The sequence below is a fragment of the Quercus lobata genome, chromosome 3 (genome assembly GCF_001633185.2).
Source record: "Quercus lobata isolate SW786 chromosome 3, ValleyOak3.0 Primary Assembly, whole genome shotgun sequence".
NCBI lineage: Eukaryota > Viridiplantae > Streptophyta > Magnoliopsida > Fagales > Fagaceae > Quercus > Quercus lobata.
The window spans coordinates 29495962-29513499 of record NC_044906.1 but is presented as its reverse complement, the minus strand read 5'-3'; the positions used below and the strand labels follow the sequence as shown (position 1 = coordinate 29513499).

Sequence of the window (17538 nt, the reverse complement as noted above, 5' to 3'; positions counted from 1 at the left end):
TACATGAGGAGTACGATATATAATTTTTATGTCATGAAACCGATGGTCCAAATCCAGCTCTTTCATAATTTTATTCTTCAACTTCTTCAAATTGATCTCTTGTCGTTTTTTTTAACTGAATAATCTCTAACTTTTTACCAGACCCTTCATACGTCACTCCATGAGTCACATCACTGTAGGGCTCCTTGCCATAATATAAATATAAATCAATTAAACTCATTAAAAGCCTATTCATAGTCAAATAAGTTTACTAAAAGTTAGTGACAAATATAACACTTTTATCCTATATGAACTATAAAATATTGTCTCCAAGTTTTCTCCAAAAAAAAAAAAATTGTCACGAAGTAAATGTAAAGCTAACATTGTACGGTCCATCGAACAATTATAAACAATTGAAATTTTATTATCTCCAAGCAAATATAAAATATAACATTGTATGGTCCACCAAATATAACATTGGAGATAATATTTTTGAAATTTCCTAGCAAATTTTTATTAAAGATAATATTGTATGAGTAACTAAGCAAATATAAAATACTGTCTCCAAGTAGATATATATTCTAATTTTTATACTCAAACAAATTTTTATGTGGTCACTAGCCTTTAAAAATTAAAAATTGTTACATCTTACAAATAATAACCCATTACAAATAACAACACATTGCAAATAATAACAACATGTTACCCATATACATTACAAATAACAACCCATTACAAAGAAAAACCCATTACACATTGCAAAGAACAACCCATTACAAAGAACAAATAACACATTACTTATAAACACTATAAAAGTGGTATGTGTATATACATCTATCAAATGAAAACTTATATTAACTAGGTCTAACAAAAAAAAAAAAAATTTGAAAAAGGTTTAGATATTTACCTAAAAATTGAAGAAGAATGAAGCTTTTAGTTTTGTAGAATGATCAATGAAAGTTGCTGGGTGTGAAGTAAACAAAGAGAGTTTGGGTGTGGGAGAGAGTTGGGACAGGTGAGAGCTGTGATCTGTGAGTTGTGTGTATGTAATCTATGAGTTATGAAAGCTGAGACAGCTGGGTAGTTGCTGAAATTAATTGGAACTTGAGTTTGCTAAACTTGAGTTCCACTTAAAAAAAAACTTACCCACTAGGAAGTCGAGTTTGCTAAACCCAAATTCCATGTGGTTTTTGTTTTTGTTTTTTTTTTTTTAAATTCCACATCAAACTATACTAGTTGGACCTTGTGTTGGGTAAACTCGATTTTGGGTTGGAACTCGAGTTTGTTAAACTTAAGTTCCAGAAACAGTTTACTTAATAAGTTCAACCGCATGTTATTCGCCTAAAATTTTCCTAAAAAGTTACTATTTTGCAAATTTTGCCATGGGTTTTGGGTTTGGGTTTGAGAGAGGAAAAGAGGTTCAAGATAGAGTTAGTCAGAGAAAGACAAAAGAGAAGAGAAAGAAGAGAGTAATAAAAGAATTTGTAATGTCCCTAATGCTGTTTAGGATCAAATTGTTGTTGTTGTTGTTGTTGTTGTTGTTTTTTTTTTTTTTTTTTTTTTTTGAGAATGGATCAAATCGTGCTTAAAGGTGAGTGTTTGAATTGAAAAACCCACTAAGATATTCCACCCAAACAACCCACCAAGCAGAGTTATAAGAATTGGGGTATTTTTAAGTGATGAGTGACGAATTTAAAAAAAAAAAAAAGTGATAAGTGACGAAAATTAAGTGAGTAGTGATGAGTGATTAAAAAAAAAAAAACCAAACAGGGCCTAAAAGACCTGGTATTATCCTAAATCTTAGGGATAGTTACTATATTTAATGAGAAATGCTATGTCTACAATATTTTTACAACAAATTACAAGTGGTTAGTCACTTAGTTGTTATTGGTTCAAATTTGAACCTAACATTAAGATTACTTTTTTACTCTAATAATAACAACTAATAACAACCTGCCACTTAAGATTTGTTATAAAAATATAGTGAAAATATTGTGAACATATAATTTCTCGTATTTAATTTTACCCGAAAAAAGAGAAGAAAAGCGAAATCGTGGGTTTAAATTGCGATTTCAGGTTTGGAACCACTAGATTGGAAGTTGGGTCACCATCTATCTATATCTCTCTGTTGTTTTCAAAACCTCACCTCAGTCCTCACACTCTCTCACTGTTCTTTCTTAAACCCTTCTCTAAATCTCTCTCTCTCTGATCAAAACCTTGAAATGGATACTACTCTTATACGCATTAACTTCCCATAGTCTCTCTCTCTCTCTCTCTCTCTCTCTCATGGAAGCCATTCTCTTCTCACTTCCCCCAACCAATCCTTTCACCTCCCATTGCCCACCTCCATGTGGAACCCCTTCTTTTTCTTCACTCACCAGTAAACGCCGCATTAGAATCCAAAGACCTCCCACCAAATCCTTCACAAAACCCACAACTTTCTTACCCTTTGCCACCCATTTCAGTTCCATTACCTTCCCAGAAGCTTCCAGGGGCTCTAAATTCAAAAACCCAGCTGCAAATTCAGCTACAGAAGCCTCTAGCAGCTCAAATTCCCAGTGCCCAGAATATGAATCAGTGCTAGAAGTTTGTAGCAGCTCAAATTTCCAATACCCAGATAAGAAAAATGTGAATTTGATTGTGAATTATGTGAATTTTGATAAAAGTGTACTACAATGCATTGCAAAGCCTATAGTGTACTCGTTGTTTTGTATTTTGATTGGTTTCTTTCCAATTCGGGGATTAAGAGTGTGCGCAATTGCTGCTCCGGTGGCTACTGAAGTTAGGATAGATAGAAAACAGAATGTGAAAGAGGGATTGAGTTCAGTGAGTTCAAAGGGGCACGAGTACTCAGAGTACACTCGGAGGTTGCTAGAGACTGTGTCAGTGCTATTGAGGAGTATAGAGGAGGTTAGGAGGGGGAATGGGGAGATAAAGGAAGTGGAGGCGGCATGGGAGGCAGTGAAGTTGAAGAAAGAGGAGTTGCAAAAGGGGATAATGAGTGAGCTATATGCGGAGTTGAGGGAGTTGAGAAGAGAGAAACAGGGGTTCGAAAAGCGGGGGGATCAGATTGTGGATGAGGTGGTGAAGGCCAAGAATGAGCATGAGAGATTGGTGAGGAAGGCGGAGAAGGAGAAGAAGAAGGAGAGGGTGGGGGTGGAGAGGTTGGAAGAGAGTTTGAGGGGATTGGAAGAAGAGTATAATGTGGTTTGGGAGAGGATTGGGGATATTGAGGATCAAATGGCGAGGAAGGAGACAGTGGCTATGAGTTTTGGGGTGAGAGAGCTTTGTTTTATTGAGAGGGAATGTGAGCAGTTGGTGGGGAGGTTTACCCGGGAAATGAGGCAAAAGGGTACTGACAGGTAAAACTAGAAGACAATTTTTAGTATGAATGTAATTCGGTCTGAGTATTCAAGAATGTAAAGTAGATTTTCTTAAAAAGGTTCAAGAAAGTATTTTTTAGTATACTTGCTAATCTTATGAAGTAAACTGGCTGTGGGATTATAATGTGTTGTCTCTTGTAATGGTGTGTTTTCAAGCTCTAGTTTATATGACAAAATATGAATGCACTGTCCAGGATAAGATTGTGGGAATTGCATTTTAACTGTGGCCAGAATCAAGGCTAATTAGTGAAAACTTCTGTAATGTAATTTTTGGCATATAATCTCTCATTGGTGCTGTAAAATTTCATTGGTAATGTAGAGTTAGATTATTAGATTTGCAAATGGAAGCCAGTATGAGTACTTACAAAAAATAAAAAAGGAGAAGCTGGTCAGTATTTGCTTTGATTATTCTCTTTTGGGCTTTGATATTTTTTATGGTACATCTGTAAGTTTTTGTCATCCAATTGTTTTTCTAAGCTATGGTATAGACCACAAATTGGTTGTTGAAATTTTGTCAAAAAGGAGAAACCGGACGATTGGCTGATGGTATTTAGTAGTTCTCTACTTACTATTTTTAATTTTTTACCTTTTCTTTGGAGAGGGCATCTCTTCTGGGGGAACTTAATTATGCGCATTAGTTTTTGTTAATTTAGGAGGGATGAAAATATTTATTGGTGTGATATGATGTTGAAAGTAACTATTCTTTATCACAATTGAGTCAGTAGTTTTGCATTCGACTTACTATGATTAGCTCCTGCCTGATGCTTCTCAAATTTTTATTATTTAGTTGATGTTGGTAGTGTTGATGAAATTTATCTTCAAAATTTGGGATTCATCTCTTTATTTTAGCGTTGGGTGCTATATGGTTGCAGTTTGCCAAAAAGGCCACTTTCCAAACTTTCAAAGTCTGATATTCAGAGAGATTTAGAAAGCGCACGGAGAAAACATTTGGAGCAAATGATTCTGCCTAGTATCTTGGAGCGCGAAGATCTTGGGCCTTTCATTGATCAAGAGTCAGTGGAATTTGCGCAACGTATAAAACAAGGTCTTGCAGATTCAAGGAAGCTACAAAGAAGTCTGGAAGCTCGTATAAGAAAAAATATGAAGAAGTTTGGTGATGAAAAGCGTTTTGTTGTAAACACACCCGAAGAGGAAGTGGTGAAGGGTTTTCCAGAAGTTGAGTTGAAGTGGATGTTTGGAGATAAGGAAGTTGTGGTTCCCAAGGCTATGGGCCTCCATTTATACCATGGTTGGAAGAAGTGGCGTGAAGAGGCGAAGGCAGACTTAAAAAGAAATTTGTTAGAAAATGTTGACTTTGGTAAACAGTATGTGGCGCAAAGACAGGTATCTTTTCACATGGAATTTGCTGTAGTCAATCAGGAGGAAGCACATGCTCTTGTTTATAATGATTTTGTTATTTCATCCTTTATTCAGAAATGGGAGGTTGTTGATGTTATGGATAGTAGTGGATCTTCTTATTTCATATCATATTCTCTTTCCTGAGTGATTGTCTAACAAGTATTTTGGAACAAGAAATTAAGTTAACATTTGCTCACATAACTCACACCTCTAATCAAAAGCCTCACTTAGATTTTATAAATTTAAGCATTCAACCTCATTGGATTGCTTTAATTTGTCAATAATGGATTTTGTTCTCATATCTGCTATTAAGTTCTTTCTATTACTTTAAGATGCTCCCTTTCATTAAATTTTCTTTTTGGTATTTGCCATATCACCCTGATATCAAAACGAAACCTTGTATAGTTTTATGTTTTTTTATTTATTTTTATTGGGGTTCTAAAACATAGGGGGTGTGTTTGATCAAATATTTGATTGTCTATTAGTCTTGAGGATCTCTGTTGAGCATTTAAAATTGATGTGAACTAGACTTAACCTTTTAACTATTTTCTTGGCATTTAATAAAACCCCTATATATATATATATTATATTGTCAGATACGTTTGAACATTTGATGGGAAGTAATGTTCTTTCAAGCCATATTTTTGTGATATGTGAGTTCTTGCAATTATTTTGAAGTATTTTTTGTTATTCACCAATTTTGCAAATGTTCATTAGGAACGTATTCTGCTGGACCGAGATAGAGTGGTGTCAAAGACCTGGTATGATGAAGAGAAAAATAGGTGGGAAATGGATCCGGTAGCTGTTCCATATGCTGTGTCCAAGAAACTAGTGGAACATGCCCGGATTAGGCATGATTGGGCTGCTATGTATATTGCACTAAAAGGAGATGACAAGGAATATTACCTTGACATTAAGGTTTAACATGTGTATTCTCTGTTTTATTTTTCTCTGAGTTATATCTGTATGCTTTTAATATTTGCATCCTCATTCCAGGAGTTTGAAGTGCTATTCGAGGAATTTGGAGGGTTTGATGGGCTATATATGAAAATGCTTGCCTGTGGTATTCCAACTACTGTTCACCTGATGTGGATACCTTTTTCAGAGCTGGACTTCCGTCAACAGTTTCTCTTGACTCTAAGGCTGTCTCATCAATGCTTGAATGGGTTGTGGAAGACTAGAATTGTATTGTATGCAAGGGACCGGGTTTTTGAGGAAATTAGAAATTTAAATGATGACATAATGATGATGGTTGTGTTTCCTGTTGTGGATTTTATAATCCCTTACCCGGTATTAATTCTTTTGACTGACGACACTTTAGACACTTAGTTCTAGTCTTATTGTTCTTGTTGTTATTGCTATTGTTATTATTATGTCCCTTAATTCTTGTTCTATTTCAGGTAAGGATGCAGTTGGGGATGGCATGGCCAGAGGAAATAGATCAAGCCGTTGGCTCAACATGGTACTTGAAATGGCAGTCTGAGGCAGAAAGGAATTTCAAATCCCGAAAAAGAGATGACACCCAATGGTTTCTATGGTTTTTGATTAGAAGCTTTATATATGGATATGTTTTGTTTCATATCATCCAGTTTATGAATAGAAAAATTCCACCACTCCTTGGTTATGGGCCTTGGCGTGAAAATCCAAATTTGCGGAAGCTGCAGAGAGTGGTATTGTCTTTGTCCTTTTCAATTATTAACCTTATATCTAATTCTTATTTTAGAATTATAGTGTTGCCTGAGCTGTAAGTATGTTGTGATAGCTGTAGGATTGATACCAATTTGCTGTAATTTGGTGCTAGTGGGAACGTATTCAGAAACAAGAAATTAAAAAATCCACACAAGACACAAGGGTCAATGTTGTTCAACCAACTTGATGCGGTGACGAGAACTAGGTCTAGTCTTGAAAAGGGCTAAGGAGAGATAAATAGAATTCAAATTGTAACAATCAAATACTCCCTTTGTCCCAAATTGTTAGTCCTTTATTCCATTTTGGGATGTAAGTACTCTTGAAAAGTCAATAAATAAATTTCCTAACTTACCCTTTACTTTATTGAAAGAGTCAATCATCCTCTTTCACAAGAGTTTAAATTGAGGAGGATAATTTTGGAAAATTGTTCATTTTTATTTGAAAGAGAATGCATTAAATGATGTTCCCTTAAAAAGTTGAATTTTCTACATAGGACCAACAATGTAGGACGGAGGAAGTATCATTTTCTAGGGAGGCTCAAAACTCAAGAATTGTTCAAATATGAAATTCCATGAAATAGATAAGAAAATATTGCCTACTTGAACTCAAAGAGGCTATTTTTTATAATTGCTGTTAGTAACTCTAAAATCCTAGCCCAAACTAAGCATTTGAGTTAATCTTCTTCAACACCTTACGTGGCCCAAACTTCCTTGACTTGAGCTTGTGTCAAGTCCTTTTAGGAAACCATTCACAACTCAAATGCACTAGTACCATACCACTGATGCAACAGTCTAATGCAATGCATTGAAGATGTTGACATGGCATGGTGATGTGGCATGTGGGAGTGACATGGCACAAGGTAAGCCAAGCCTAAGGGCTACATTTCACATGTCCCTTGTGGTTGTTGTGGCTAGATCCACATCTGCTATGCTTGTTGAAGTATTTGAAAAAGGGAGGAAAAATTAGTTAGAGACACATGCACATTCTAGGGCTCGTGGTCGCCTTTTAGAGTCTTCAAATGGGCTCCCGTTGGTTACTGTCTTTGGAGAACTTGTACAGCTCCTGACAATTTTTCAATAATATGCCTCATCTCATCCATCTCTATCTAATGACCTCGATCGCCCCTAGGCCCCCTCCTCCCACGACCCCTACAATGGCCAACCATAGCTTAAAGTTGCAGCCTTTGACTCAAATCTAAATTTTGTTGCTTAGATCTAGGATCTTATATTATGATACCACTTGATGCGGTGAAGAGAACTTAGGTCTAGTCTAGAAGAGGGGTTGAGAAGAAATTCTAGCAACAAACAAGATTAAAGAAAATAAAAAGATAAGGGTAAAAGTAAAACTTAATTATGGTTTCTTAGGTGCAGTACATTAAGTTCCGCAATTAAATTCAAACACGTAGTTGTATAAAATTTAATTGTCCTTGGAAAAGATAATACTGTTTGTGCTTTATTAGTCCATGCAAACACGTGTTTGAATTTTTAATTGAAGAACCTAATGCATTGTACTAAAGGAATTGTACCTAAGTTCTTCCTCTCCATTTGGCTTTTCCGGTCTTGTACAATTTTGCTACAAATAGAGAAACTTCCGTAGAATCATCATTGATATGTCAAGGAGTGGGGGATAAGGAGAACTTGGGATGTTCATTTCATTCGGGGTCCTAATGATTGGGAGGCAGATGTGGTGGATGATTTCTTTCTATTCTTAACATCCAATTTACCTTTAGTGACTGATGGTAATTGTATGAGATGGAAGTTGACAAAGAACGGGGATTTTACTATCCGCTCGTATTATCATAAGTTACATGGTTCTTCCTCTGTCGCTTTTCCATGGAAAGTAATTTGGAAGGTTAAGGCACCCCGGCGTGTCTCTTTTTTTGTTTGGACAGCTGCATGGGATAGGATTCTCACGGGAGATAACTTGCGGCTTAGGGGCTTTGACTTCGTTGACTGGTGCATTATGTGTCATTGTTGTGGGGAGATAGTGGATCATTTGTTGTTACATTGTGGAAAGGGCAAAAGGCTTATCGGCTGTGGTGCTTTGTCTTTAGAATTTTTGGGATTTCATGGGTCTCCTCATGTACAGTGTCAAATTTTCTATTTGGTTGGTGGAATTGGTTTGAGAAGCATTCATCTCACATATGAAATTTAGTTCCGTCTTATTTGATGTGGTGTATTTGGAGGGAACGCAATTGACGGACATTTAAGGATTTGGATAGATTCGATAACCAACTACTTGCTCTCTATTCTGGTTCCCTTTTTGATTGTGCTAGGGCTTGGGGACTCACATTTAGTGATTCTCTTCCTTTATTCCTTAGCTCTCTTCTTCTTTGTAATCAGTGCTTTTTTATGTTTTTGCTTTTCCATCTTTTTTTGTACTTTGGATATGCTGGTGCTACTTTGCATTTAGCAGTTTTTAGAATATACATCTTTCTTACCTATCAAAAAAAAGAAAGAAAGATAATAGGATTGAGATTGGAACAATCAAATATCAAATTAGAGGCTCATATAGCTCAAGACTAGTCTTATAATAACTACGGGCTAGATGAAATAATTTATTGGACCTTCTTGGCTTTGGGCTTAGATGCTCTTGCCTCACAACTTCATGCCTATCCACGGACAACGCCAACTAAAATCCATTATTAGCTATACAAATTCTAACTACATGACCAACTCTCACAAACTATACTCACATACTCTCAAATAAAACTAACAAACATAAACTAACATAAATCCCATTACTCTTATGATGGACTCTCAATACCAACTTACTGAATTGCCTCTCAAAAACTTGATAGAGCCAATATATTTAGTGGTGCTCTCTTTGTCAAACAATGGACAAACTTTCAACTCACATATGTGGCTATCTTTAAAACCCAAAAGAATGATCAAACTACTCTTCAAATGAACCTGCTCCTTGTTCTTCTAAGAGTCTTATCATCTCCTTGTATGGGAGGAACTCTTGGGCCAAAGCACCTTACGCATAAGAATAATGCCTATATCTAAGACTTTAACTATTTTTGTTTGATGGATGAGGAATATCTTATTCGACAATGAATAGATTTCCTCCCACAACAAGAACACTCAAACAGGTAACCGACTTAAGTTTTCCACATGTAGGATCCTATCTCTCCTTGTCAATATTGTCTTCATGATACTTACTATGTTTAGGGAGGGTTTTTTGTGGCTATGATATTTGCATTTCTCTTGGGCTGACTTTTCTCATGAAAGTTCTGTGCTGTGGTTTTGCAACATGTTGCCCCATGTTGAAGTCCATAATTAAACTTTAACCCCAATAAATATCAATTTTTTATTTTGGTAAAATGACTCATGTAATGCCTCACCTTATAATCCCATTTTGAATTGTCTCACATTGTTCACCTTAATGGTCAACTGCAAACTCAATATTTCTTTTTGTCAAATTTGCTTTTACAATTTTTTTTATATCATACCATAGGAATGTCATGTTGCTAGACTTTCTTAAAATCCCAAAGATAATTTTTGTTAAGTTAATATCATCCCAAGTGCTCTATGTGATATATAATGTGTATCGGGCACAATTTTGATTGGAGCCTTGAAGAAATCTTTTCTATCACAGAATGAGATAGCTTGGTAGCTGCTATCTTAGTTTGACTTAAGTTTGCCTGCTGAAAGGATATTTTTTGGATATGGTTGACACTTGGATGGCCATCGAAGGATTAATTTTTCCAGGACAGCTGACTATTTACTGAGCTAAAAGTAATAATATGTACTTTGTGGTTTGATATTCTGCACTGTAGTGCATCTTCCCTTTTCAGGACCTTTAGGTGCAGTTGACTAAATTAAGTCATCATTTCTGTTTTATCTTGCAGAAAACCTATCTAAAGTATAGGGTGAAGGGAATCAAAGATAAGAAAAAAGCTGGCTTTGATCCCATAAGGACTGCTTTTGATGGAATGAAGGTTCACACTTTACACTAAAAAGCTTCTGTTAAGATCAGAAGAATTTTTAAAGCAGAAATCTTCTGATCCATAGATTGTTTGCAGAGGGTGAAGAATCCGCCAATAGCATTGAAGGACTTTGCTAGTGTTGAGTCCATGAGAGAGGAAATCAATGAAGTTGTAGCATTTCTACAAAATCCTAGAGCATTCCAAGAAATGGGTGCCTGTGCTCCTCGGGTATGTTATTATGCAAATAATGTGTGTGTGAGCATGAGCGTGTGTGTGTTTTGTATGTTCTTCATTATAATGCTTTTTTATTAAAATAAAAAAAAGGTTTACTAAGATGGGTTTGAACTTGTGAACTTACTTATAGGGGAGGGACACCATTTGGTATGTATCAGCTATCCTTTTATCATTATCCTTGTTTAAATTTTTTTTTCTTATAAAAAAAAAACATTTCTTTAACTTCTATGTATAAATAAACCATAGTTATATTTTTTAATAGACATTTCTGTTAAGTTCTAAATACCAAATATATAACCACCCGAGTTTGTTCTAATAATTGCACACTGTGCTCACAGTTGACTAGGTATCATGCAGCCATTATTATTATTATTTTTCAAATTTTTCGTTGTATGCTATGAAGTTTTCAAGGGATATTTTTCTCTGCTTTTCAAATGGTCCTTTGTTCCTCTAATTACTAATTTTTTACCTATCAAAAAAAAAAAAGGTTCCAATGTTCCTCAAAGTTCCATAGAACCCAAAACTTTTTCTTTTTCCTATAGATACAATGGGGAGGTAGAATTTGAATGGAAGTCTTTGTTGGAGGTTTCTAGTTGATCTACAAGGCTCTTGGCATCCATAGCACCAAAAACTGTTTAACAGAAAGGTTTGAACACCTTGATTCTATGGCAAGGTTGAGATTGTGGGGGTCATTTGGAGATCCCTTAGCTACTTAGTTGTGTCAGAGTTTGTAAATGTTTTTCTCTAGATCTTTTATTTTTTGAAATTTTAAACTATTGTTTCTTTTTGGTTCTGAAATGCTTTTGTTTTGCATTTAACTTAAGCCATATGCCCTAAATGATGTGAGCATGTTTGTTGGTGCTGTAAGCTAAGATTTAGTTTTGGACAAGTTTCAAAGGCATCTATACATGTGAGATGTGGGATGATCAGCTTCTCAGGCAGTTCATGCTTATGTTGCAGGGAGTTCTTATTGTAGGTGAGAGGGGAACAGGAAAGACATCTCTAGCATTGGCTATAGCTGCAGAAGCTAAGGTGCCTGTCGTTAAAGTTGAAGCCCAACAGTTGGAGGCTGGACTCTGGGTTGGCCAAAGTGCATCGAATGTTAGGGAACTGTTTCAAACAGCACGGGATTTGGTTGTCTTTCTTAAACTTTCATGTTAACTTCATTCTTTCCTTTTAGATTATACAAGTAGGAATTAAACTTCATATGACACGCATGCATTTTGCTGGCTTTTCTTTTCTCCCTCCCTGCCTCTCTCGAGAATAAGTTATTATAAAATATCTGCACGATCATGTGTGAGTTAAGGCAACAATCTGGGCTCAAAACTGTTGTGTAGTTTGTAGATATAGTGTTTGGGTCTATTCATGATAGATAAATTTTCAGATGCTTTAGTTAAGTCCCCCCCCCTCCCCCCCCTTCAAAGGTGTGGGATCAATTTCTGTGAAGCATAACTTTGAATATGCATGTCAAATTTTTTTAATTTTACTTTTGTTAAATATACAGCTTTCCAATTTTCTATATTTCTAGAAATGTAAAAGTTACAAGAAGCTGAAAGTAATGTGAATCATAATTTTCTGTCTTAAGACAAGATCTAAATTTGCATTTTTTTTTTGATAAGTAAGAATGATATATATACGAAAGGCTACTCTATGCATGAAGAACATAAAGCAAACCTAGAAAATACAAGAAAAGGAAAACAGAGAAAAACAAAAAAGAAAACCAAACAATAGAAAAATTACAAAAGAGAAAGGGAGCAAAGAAAAGAAGGGAGAGAATCACTAGATGAGTCCCCACGCCCGAGACCAATCAAAAAGAGTTCCACTAAAAGAAGCAAGTATCTGATCATTGGAGCTATCCAAATCCTCAAAAGTCCTCTGATTCCGTTCCTTCCAAATACACCATAGGATGCACAATGGGACTAAGTTCCAAATCTGGGACGAATGCTTCCCCAGCCAATTCCACCAGCCAAAGAGCAAGTCTGGAATCGATCTAGGTATAACCCAAGATAAGCCAATAGTTATAAAGACAAAGCTCCATAACTGATAAGCCATCTCACAATGAAGAAGTAAGTGGACAACCGTCTCTCCACAATGACAACACATAATGCACCAATCCACAAAAACTAATCTCCTTAATCTCAAGTTATCTCCCGTTAGGATCTTATTCCAAGCTACATACCAAACAAAAAAAGAAACTCGCCTAGGGGCCTTTGCTCTCCAAATAGCTTTCCAAGGAAAGACAATTGCGGGAGAATCCCTTAATTTGTTATAAAACGACCGGATGTCAAAAACCCCATTAGGCTTCAATTTCCATCTCATCCGGTCTCCAACATCCATAGGAGGAGTATTGGCTCCCAATATATGAAGAAAATGCAGCCCTTCCTCCATCTCCCAATCATTAAAATCTCTAATAAAACGAACATCCCAAATTCTTCTCTCCTCCGCCCCCTGCCTTAGCAAAGAAGTTTCAACAGAAATCTCCTTATCAGTGGCAATACCATACAGCTTTGGAAAAGCCAATTAAAAGGGTTGATCCCCATACCACCCATCTTGCCAAAACCTCACTCTATTCCCTAATCCAACAACAAACTGACAATTTTTGCTGAAATTTTCCCATCCCATGTGATTACCTCTCCACAAACCACACCCATGAACTCCTCTCCCCAGCTTTGAGGTCCAACCCCCCCAATCTTCCCCATATTTTGAAACTACCACCCTCCTCTATAACCGATCCTCTTCCTTCCTAAACTGCCACAACCATTTTCCCAATAAGGCCTTATTAAAGGTAGTAAGTTCCCTTATCCCTAAGCCACCATTGGCTATAGGCGCACAAACTTTATCCCATCCTACCAAATGAATCTTGCTATCGCCCTATAGAAAATCCCTTTGTAACTTTTCAATTTTATTAGCCACATGAGTAGGAATTGTGAATATTGAAAGAAAGTAAGTCGGAAGACTGGATAGCGTACTCTTGGGTAACATCAAACGACCCCCTTTAGACAAGTACAACTTCTTCCACCTAGCTAATTTCTGCTCATTTTTTTCCAAGATTGGATTCCAAATAGAAGGGGAATTATGTGAAGCCCCCAACGGCATGCCAAGATATGACATAGGCAAAGTTCCAACTCTGTAGCCCAAAATTTCAGCCAGGGCATGCACATCAACAACCTCCCCTATTGGAACCATTTCACTCTTATGCACATTTTCCTTCAAACCTGTTACCGCCTAAAAACTGAGTAACAACAACCGAATATGAAGAATTTGCTCCACATTTGCATCACAAAATAGGATAGTATCATCTGCAAACAAAAGATGTGAAACACGTTCCCCACCATCCCTTCTACCCTCAAGATTAAAACCACGGATCAAGCCAGCTTCCTCCACTCTTTTCAACATCCTACTAAACACCTCTATCATGATTAGAAACAGCAAAGGAGATAGCGAATCTTCTTGTCTTAAACCCCTTGAACTACCAAAGAAATTAGCTGGAGACCAATTAATCAAAACAGAGAACTGAATTGTGGATATGCAAGTACGGATCCACTTACACTACTTCCCTCCAAAACCCATCCTATTCAACAAATACAGCAAAGCCTCCCAATTCACATGATCGTAGGCTTTCTCCATATTGAGCTTACAAATGACTCTAGGAACCCTACTCTTCCTTCGGCTATCCACACACTCATTCGCAATAAGAACTGAGTCAAGGATTTGTCTCCACCCACAAAGCTATTCTGATTCTTAGAGATCAACTGATCTAAAACCACTCTCAAACGGTTTGCTAAGACCTTAGCCAAGATTTTATACACACTCCCCACCAAGCTAATAGGACAGCAATCTCTAATATTAGAGGCATTATTCTTTTTAGGAATTAATGCAATGAAGGTAGCATTAAGGGAAATCTCTAAATTTGCATTTTGTGATGGTAAGTTTTCTAATTAAGGGGGTTTCATTTTATTTATAAGATGTATCATTATTATCAAATGATTTTTAGATATCATTTTTGTTTTGGATCTTTTTTGAAATTATTTTTTCTATGAGTAGGTTTTTTGTTAAACTTTTTTTTTTTTTTTTTTTTTTCAATTCATGAAACATGAAGTTGAAATGAAGAACCTTGGCCCACATAGGATGCATAATTTTGGAATGAAGCCTTTGTTTATTTTTATTTTTATTATTATTTTTTGATCGGTAAGTTACACATGCACCTAGTGGGTCTTGAACCCACAACCTCACCCTCCTCCTAGTAATTACAAGGGGAGGAGGTGCCAATTGAGCTAAAGCTCATTGGCAAGCCTTTGTTTATTTTAAAAAAATGGAGAATGAATCTCTTAAGCAACTTTGATGTTACTATTGTTATTTTTTGTAGGCAGATATTTTGCACATATTCGAATGAGATTGAACACATGACTTCACCCTTTTTGGTCCGAAGACTATTAGCTTATTAATAGTTGTGTTATTATGTGGTCATGTAATTTGCTCTTATTTCATTGATAACAATTAAGTAAATATGTTATATTATTATTTTGGCCTTATCAATACATTAAGGCAATTGGCCTTTATCATCTTGCACTTAATGACGTTGAAGAAAGAATCAGAAATTGTTCAGATTTAGGGTTGGTTGTGGGTTTTATGTACATGTTGGGTCTGTCCACTTACTAACTTAAGCTTTTGGGTTGAATTCTGTAACATGTAGTAGAGCATGGTTTTTTCGGTCTCTTCATGCTTGGCCCATTCGCATCTGTTGCTGGCTTTGTTGTTGGTTGTGAGATTGGTTATAGTTTTATGTACTAGTTGGGCCTTTCTGCCTACTAGCTTAAGCTTTTGGGTTCCCTTAGAGAATATTTTCTAAGTACACTAAATGATGTTGAAATCATAGTTTTCCTTCTTCTTCTTGCTTGCTTGTTTGTTATTTATTTATTTGTTTATTTATATTTATTTTTAGTTTGGGAGCTTAATTTGAATTCTTAGATTCTTTTATCCTTGAATGAAACAGACCAGTTTTCCATTTCTTATTATCTAACTTTTTCTAGTTGCATAATCTCACTTCTAGGCACCTGTTATCATATTTGTGGAGGATTTCGACCTCTTTGCTGGTGTACGTGGGCAGTTCATTCACACTAAAAATCAGGATCATGAGTCTTTCATTAATCAACTTCTTGTGGAACTCGATGGGTATTGTCTCCTTTTTCTGTTCACTGGTAACAATCCTCCTACCAAACCCCCCCCCCCACCCCCCCCAAAACAAAAAAAATAATGGTATGTCTTACTGTATGATTTCTAAAATGGCCTATCTGTTTTCCCTGTTTTGCTTTTTTGGTTCCAGGATTTATTCTAAACCTTATTTATAAGGACTTCCTATCTGCTTCTTGTTAAAACCTATGTTTAAAATTTCAGTGTATGCTATAATTGCTTCATACATCTTCATGTTGAGGAAAATTTCATGTTGCTGTATGTCATTGTCATATTAGTTACTATTCAAGAATGAACTAAATGAGTATTTGGAAGTAAGAATTTCATTTAGCCATATGATTTGTGTTCCCTTGCCTCTAAAAGTGAACATTAAATCTTTTGGCCTTGAACATAGTTCATTTTTTTGCAATATAGTTTGATAATAAACTTGAAACTTTTGTATCAGTAGTAATGGAGCAGTCTGCATCTTGTACATTCCCAATTTATATCATGAAATGTTGCAGGTTTGAGAAACAAGATGGGGTTGTTTTGATGGCTACTACGAGAAATCTCAAGCAAATTGATGCGGCCTTACAGCGACCTGGTAGGATGGATAGAGTATTTCATCTTCAAAGGCCAACTCAAGCAGAGAGGGAAAAGATATTACACAATGCTGCAAAAGAAACCATGGATAATGACCTAATTGATTTTGTAGACTGGATTAAGGTGATTGCCTAATCAGTTTCATGGGTTATTTACATTAGCATTGTCATTGAGATCAGTGAAATTGTGTCAATTGATCCTAGACAAGTTGGTTAAGATGGTAGCGTCTGTTTCCTTGCTTCAACTCTGCTGCATATTGTCATAACATATATCTGCAAAGTTATTTGGCTGTCAACTGTTATCGTCTATATGTTGTTCCTTTTATGTTTTGGTACATTAAATGAATAACTATTTAGACGCTGTACTTTATGAATCCTTGGTTTAATCCTGGGAATTATTCTTTTAGATACTGTAATTTATCAACCCTTAGTTAATCATGAGAATTTTTTGTTACCTCTATGAGTTTATTTATTACAAGAGGTGTTTGTAATTCATTTGCAAAGTGTCACATAGTTTTCTTTTGCCATCCATGGTCAATAACTATTCCTCTTGGATAGCAGATCATTACAATCTTGATTTGCAGTGTCTACTATACTATTCCTCCTTATTTATTTATATATTTATTTTTTTGATTGAAAAGTTCTCTAGTTATTTTCTCTTGATACATCAAGATTCTCTGCCTTCAGGTTGCTGAGAAGACTGCACTTTTGCGGCCCATAGAACTAAAACTTGTTCCTGTGGCCTTGGAAGGTAGTGCTTTTAGGAGCAAATTTCTTGATACGGATGAGCTAATGAGCTACTGTAGTTGGTTTGCGGTAAGAAATTGCTGATGCTTTTATCTGTTGCCATGTATGCATGTTAATCATTTGGATGAATCTAGGGGTTTTGAGGTTTCACATGATTAATGGAGTGTTTAGTTCTTCTTTTATCTTGTTTAATGCTACTCAAATGATGCTTTTATCTGTTGCCAGGCATGCATGTTAATCATTTGGATGATTCTAGGGGTTTTGAGGTTTCACATGATTAATGGACTGTTTAGTTCTTCTCTTATGTTGTTTAATGCTACTCAAATGAGGCTTGGGAAATGGATTACGGATTAAAATCTGTTTTTTCACAATTGAATTATACTTCTTGTAAACATTGTATTTTTCCTTTCAAAACTAAAATTATTTATTTTGTATGTTGTGTGGA

At 35.8% G+C, this 17538-nt stretch overlaps 1 protein-coding gene across 3 annotated transcripts in view; it reads left to right on the top strand.

Annotated features, from left to right (window-relative positions):
- The first annotated feature begins 2077 nt into the window (after positions 1–2077).
- The window catches only part of LOC115980736 (probable inactive ATP-dependent zinc metalloprotease FTSHI 5, chloroplastic), a 34753-nt gene continuing 19292 nt past the window's right edge, over positions 2078–17538 (top strand). For 2 of the 3 annotated variants that reach the window (XM_031102958.1, XM_031102957.1), the window contains exons 1-11: positions 2078–3341; positions 4235–4706; positions 5439–5639; positions 5718–6011; positions 6122–6391; positions 10264–10353; positions 10438–10569; positions 11536–11709; positions 15626–15747; positions 16269–16470; positions 17034–17162. In XM_031102958.1, the coding sequence (XP_030958818.1) occupies positions 2266–3341; positions 4235–4706; positions 5439–5639; positions 5718–6011; positions 6122–6391; positions 10264–10353; positions 10438–10569; positions 11536–11709; positions 15626–15747; positions 16269–16470; positions 17034–17162 (3162 nt within the window). In that variant the 5' untranslated portion in view covers positions 2078–2265. The remainder of the gene's footprint in view (positions 3342–4234; positions 4707–5438; positions 5640–5717; positions 6012–6121; positions 6392–10263; positions 10354–10437; positions 10570–11535; positions 11710–15625; positions 15748–16268; positions 16471–17033; positions 17163–17538) is intronic. The other variant, XM_031102955.1, reaches the window with a different exon arrangement.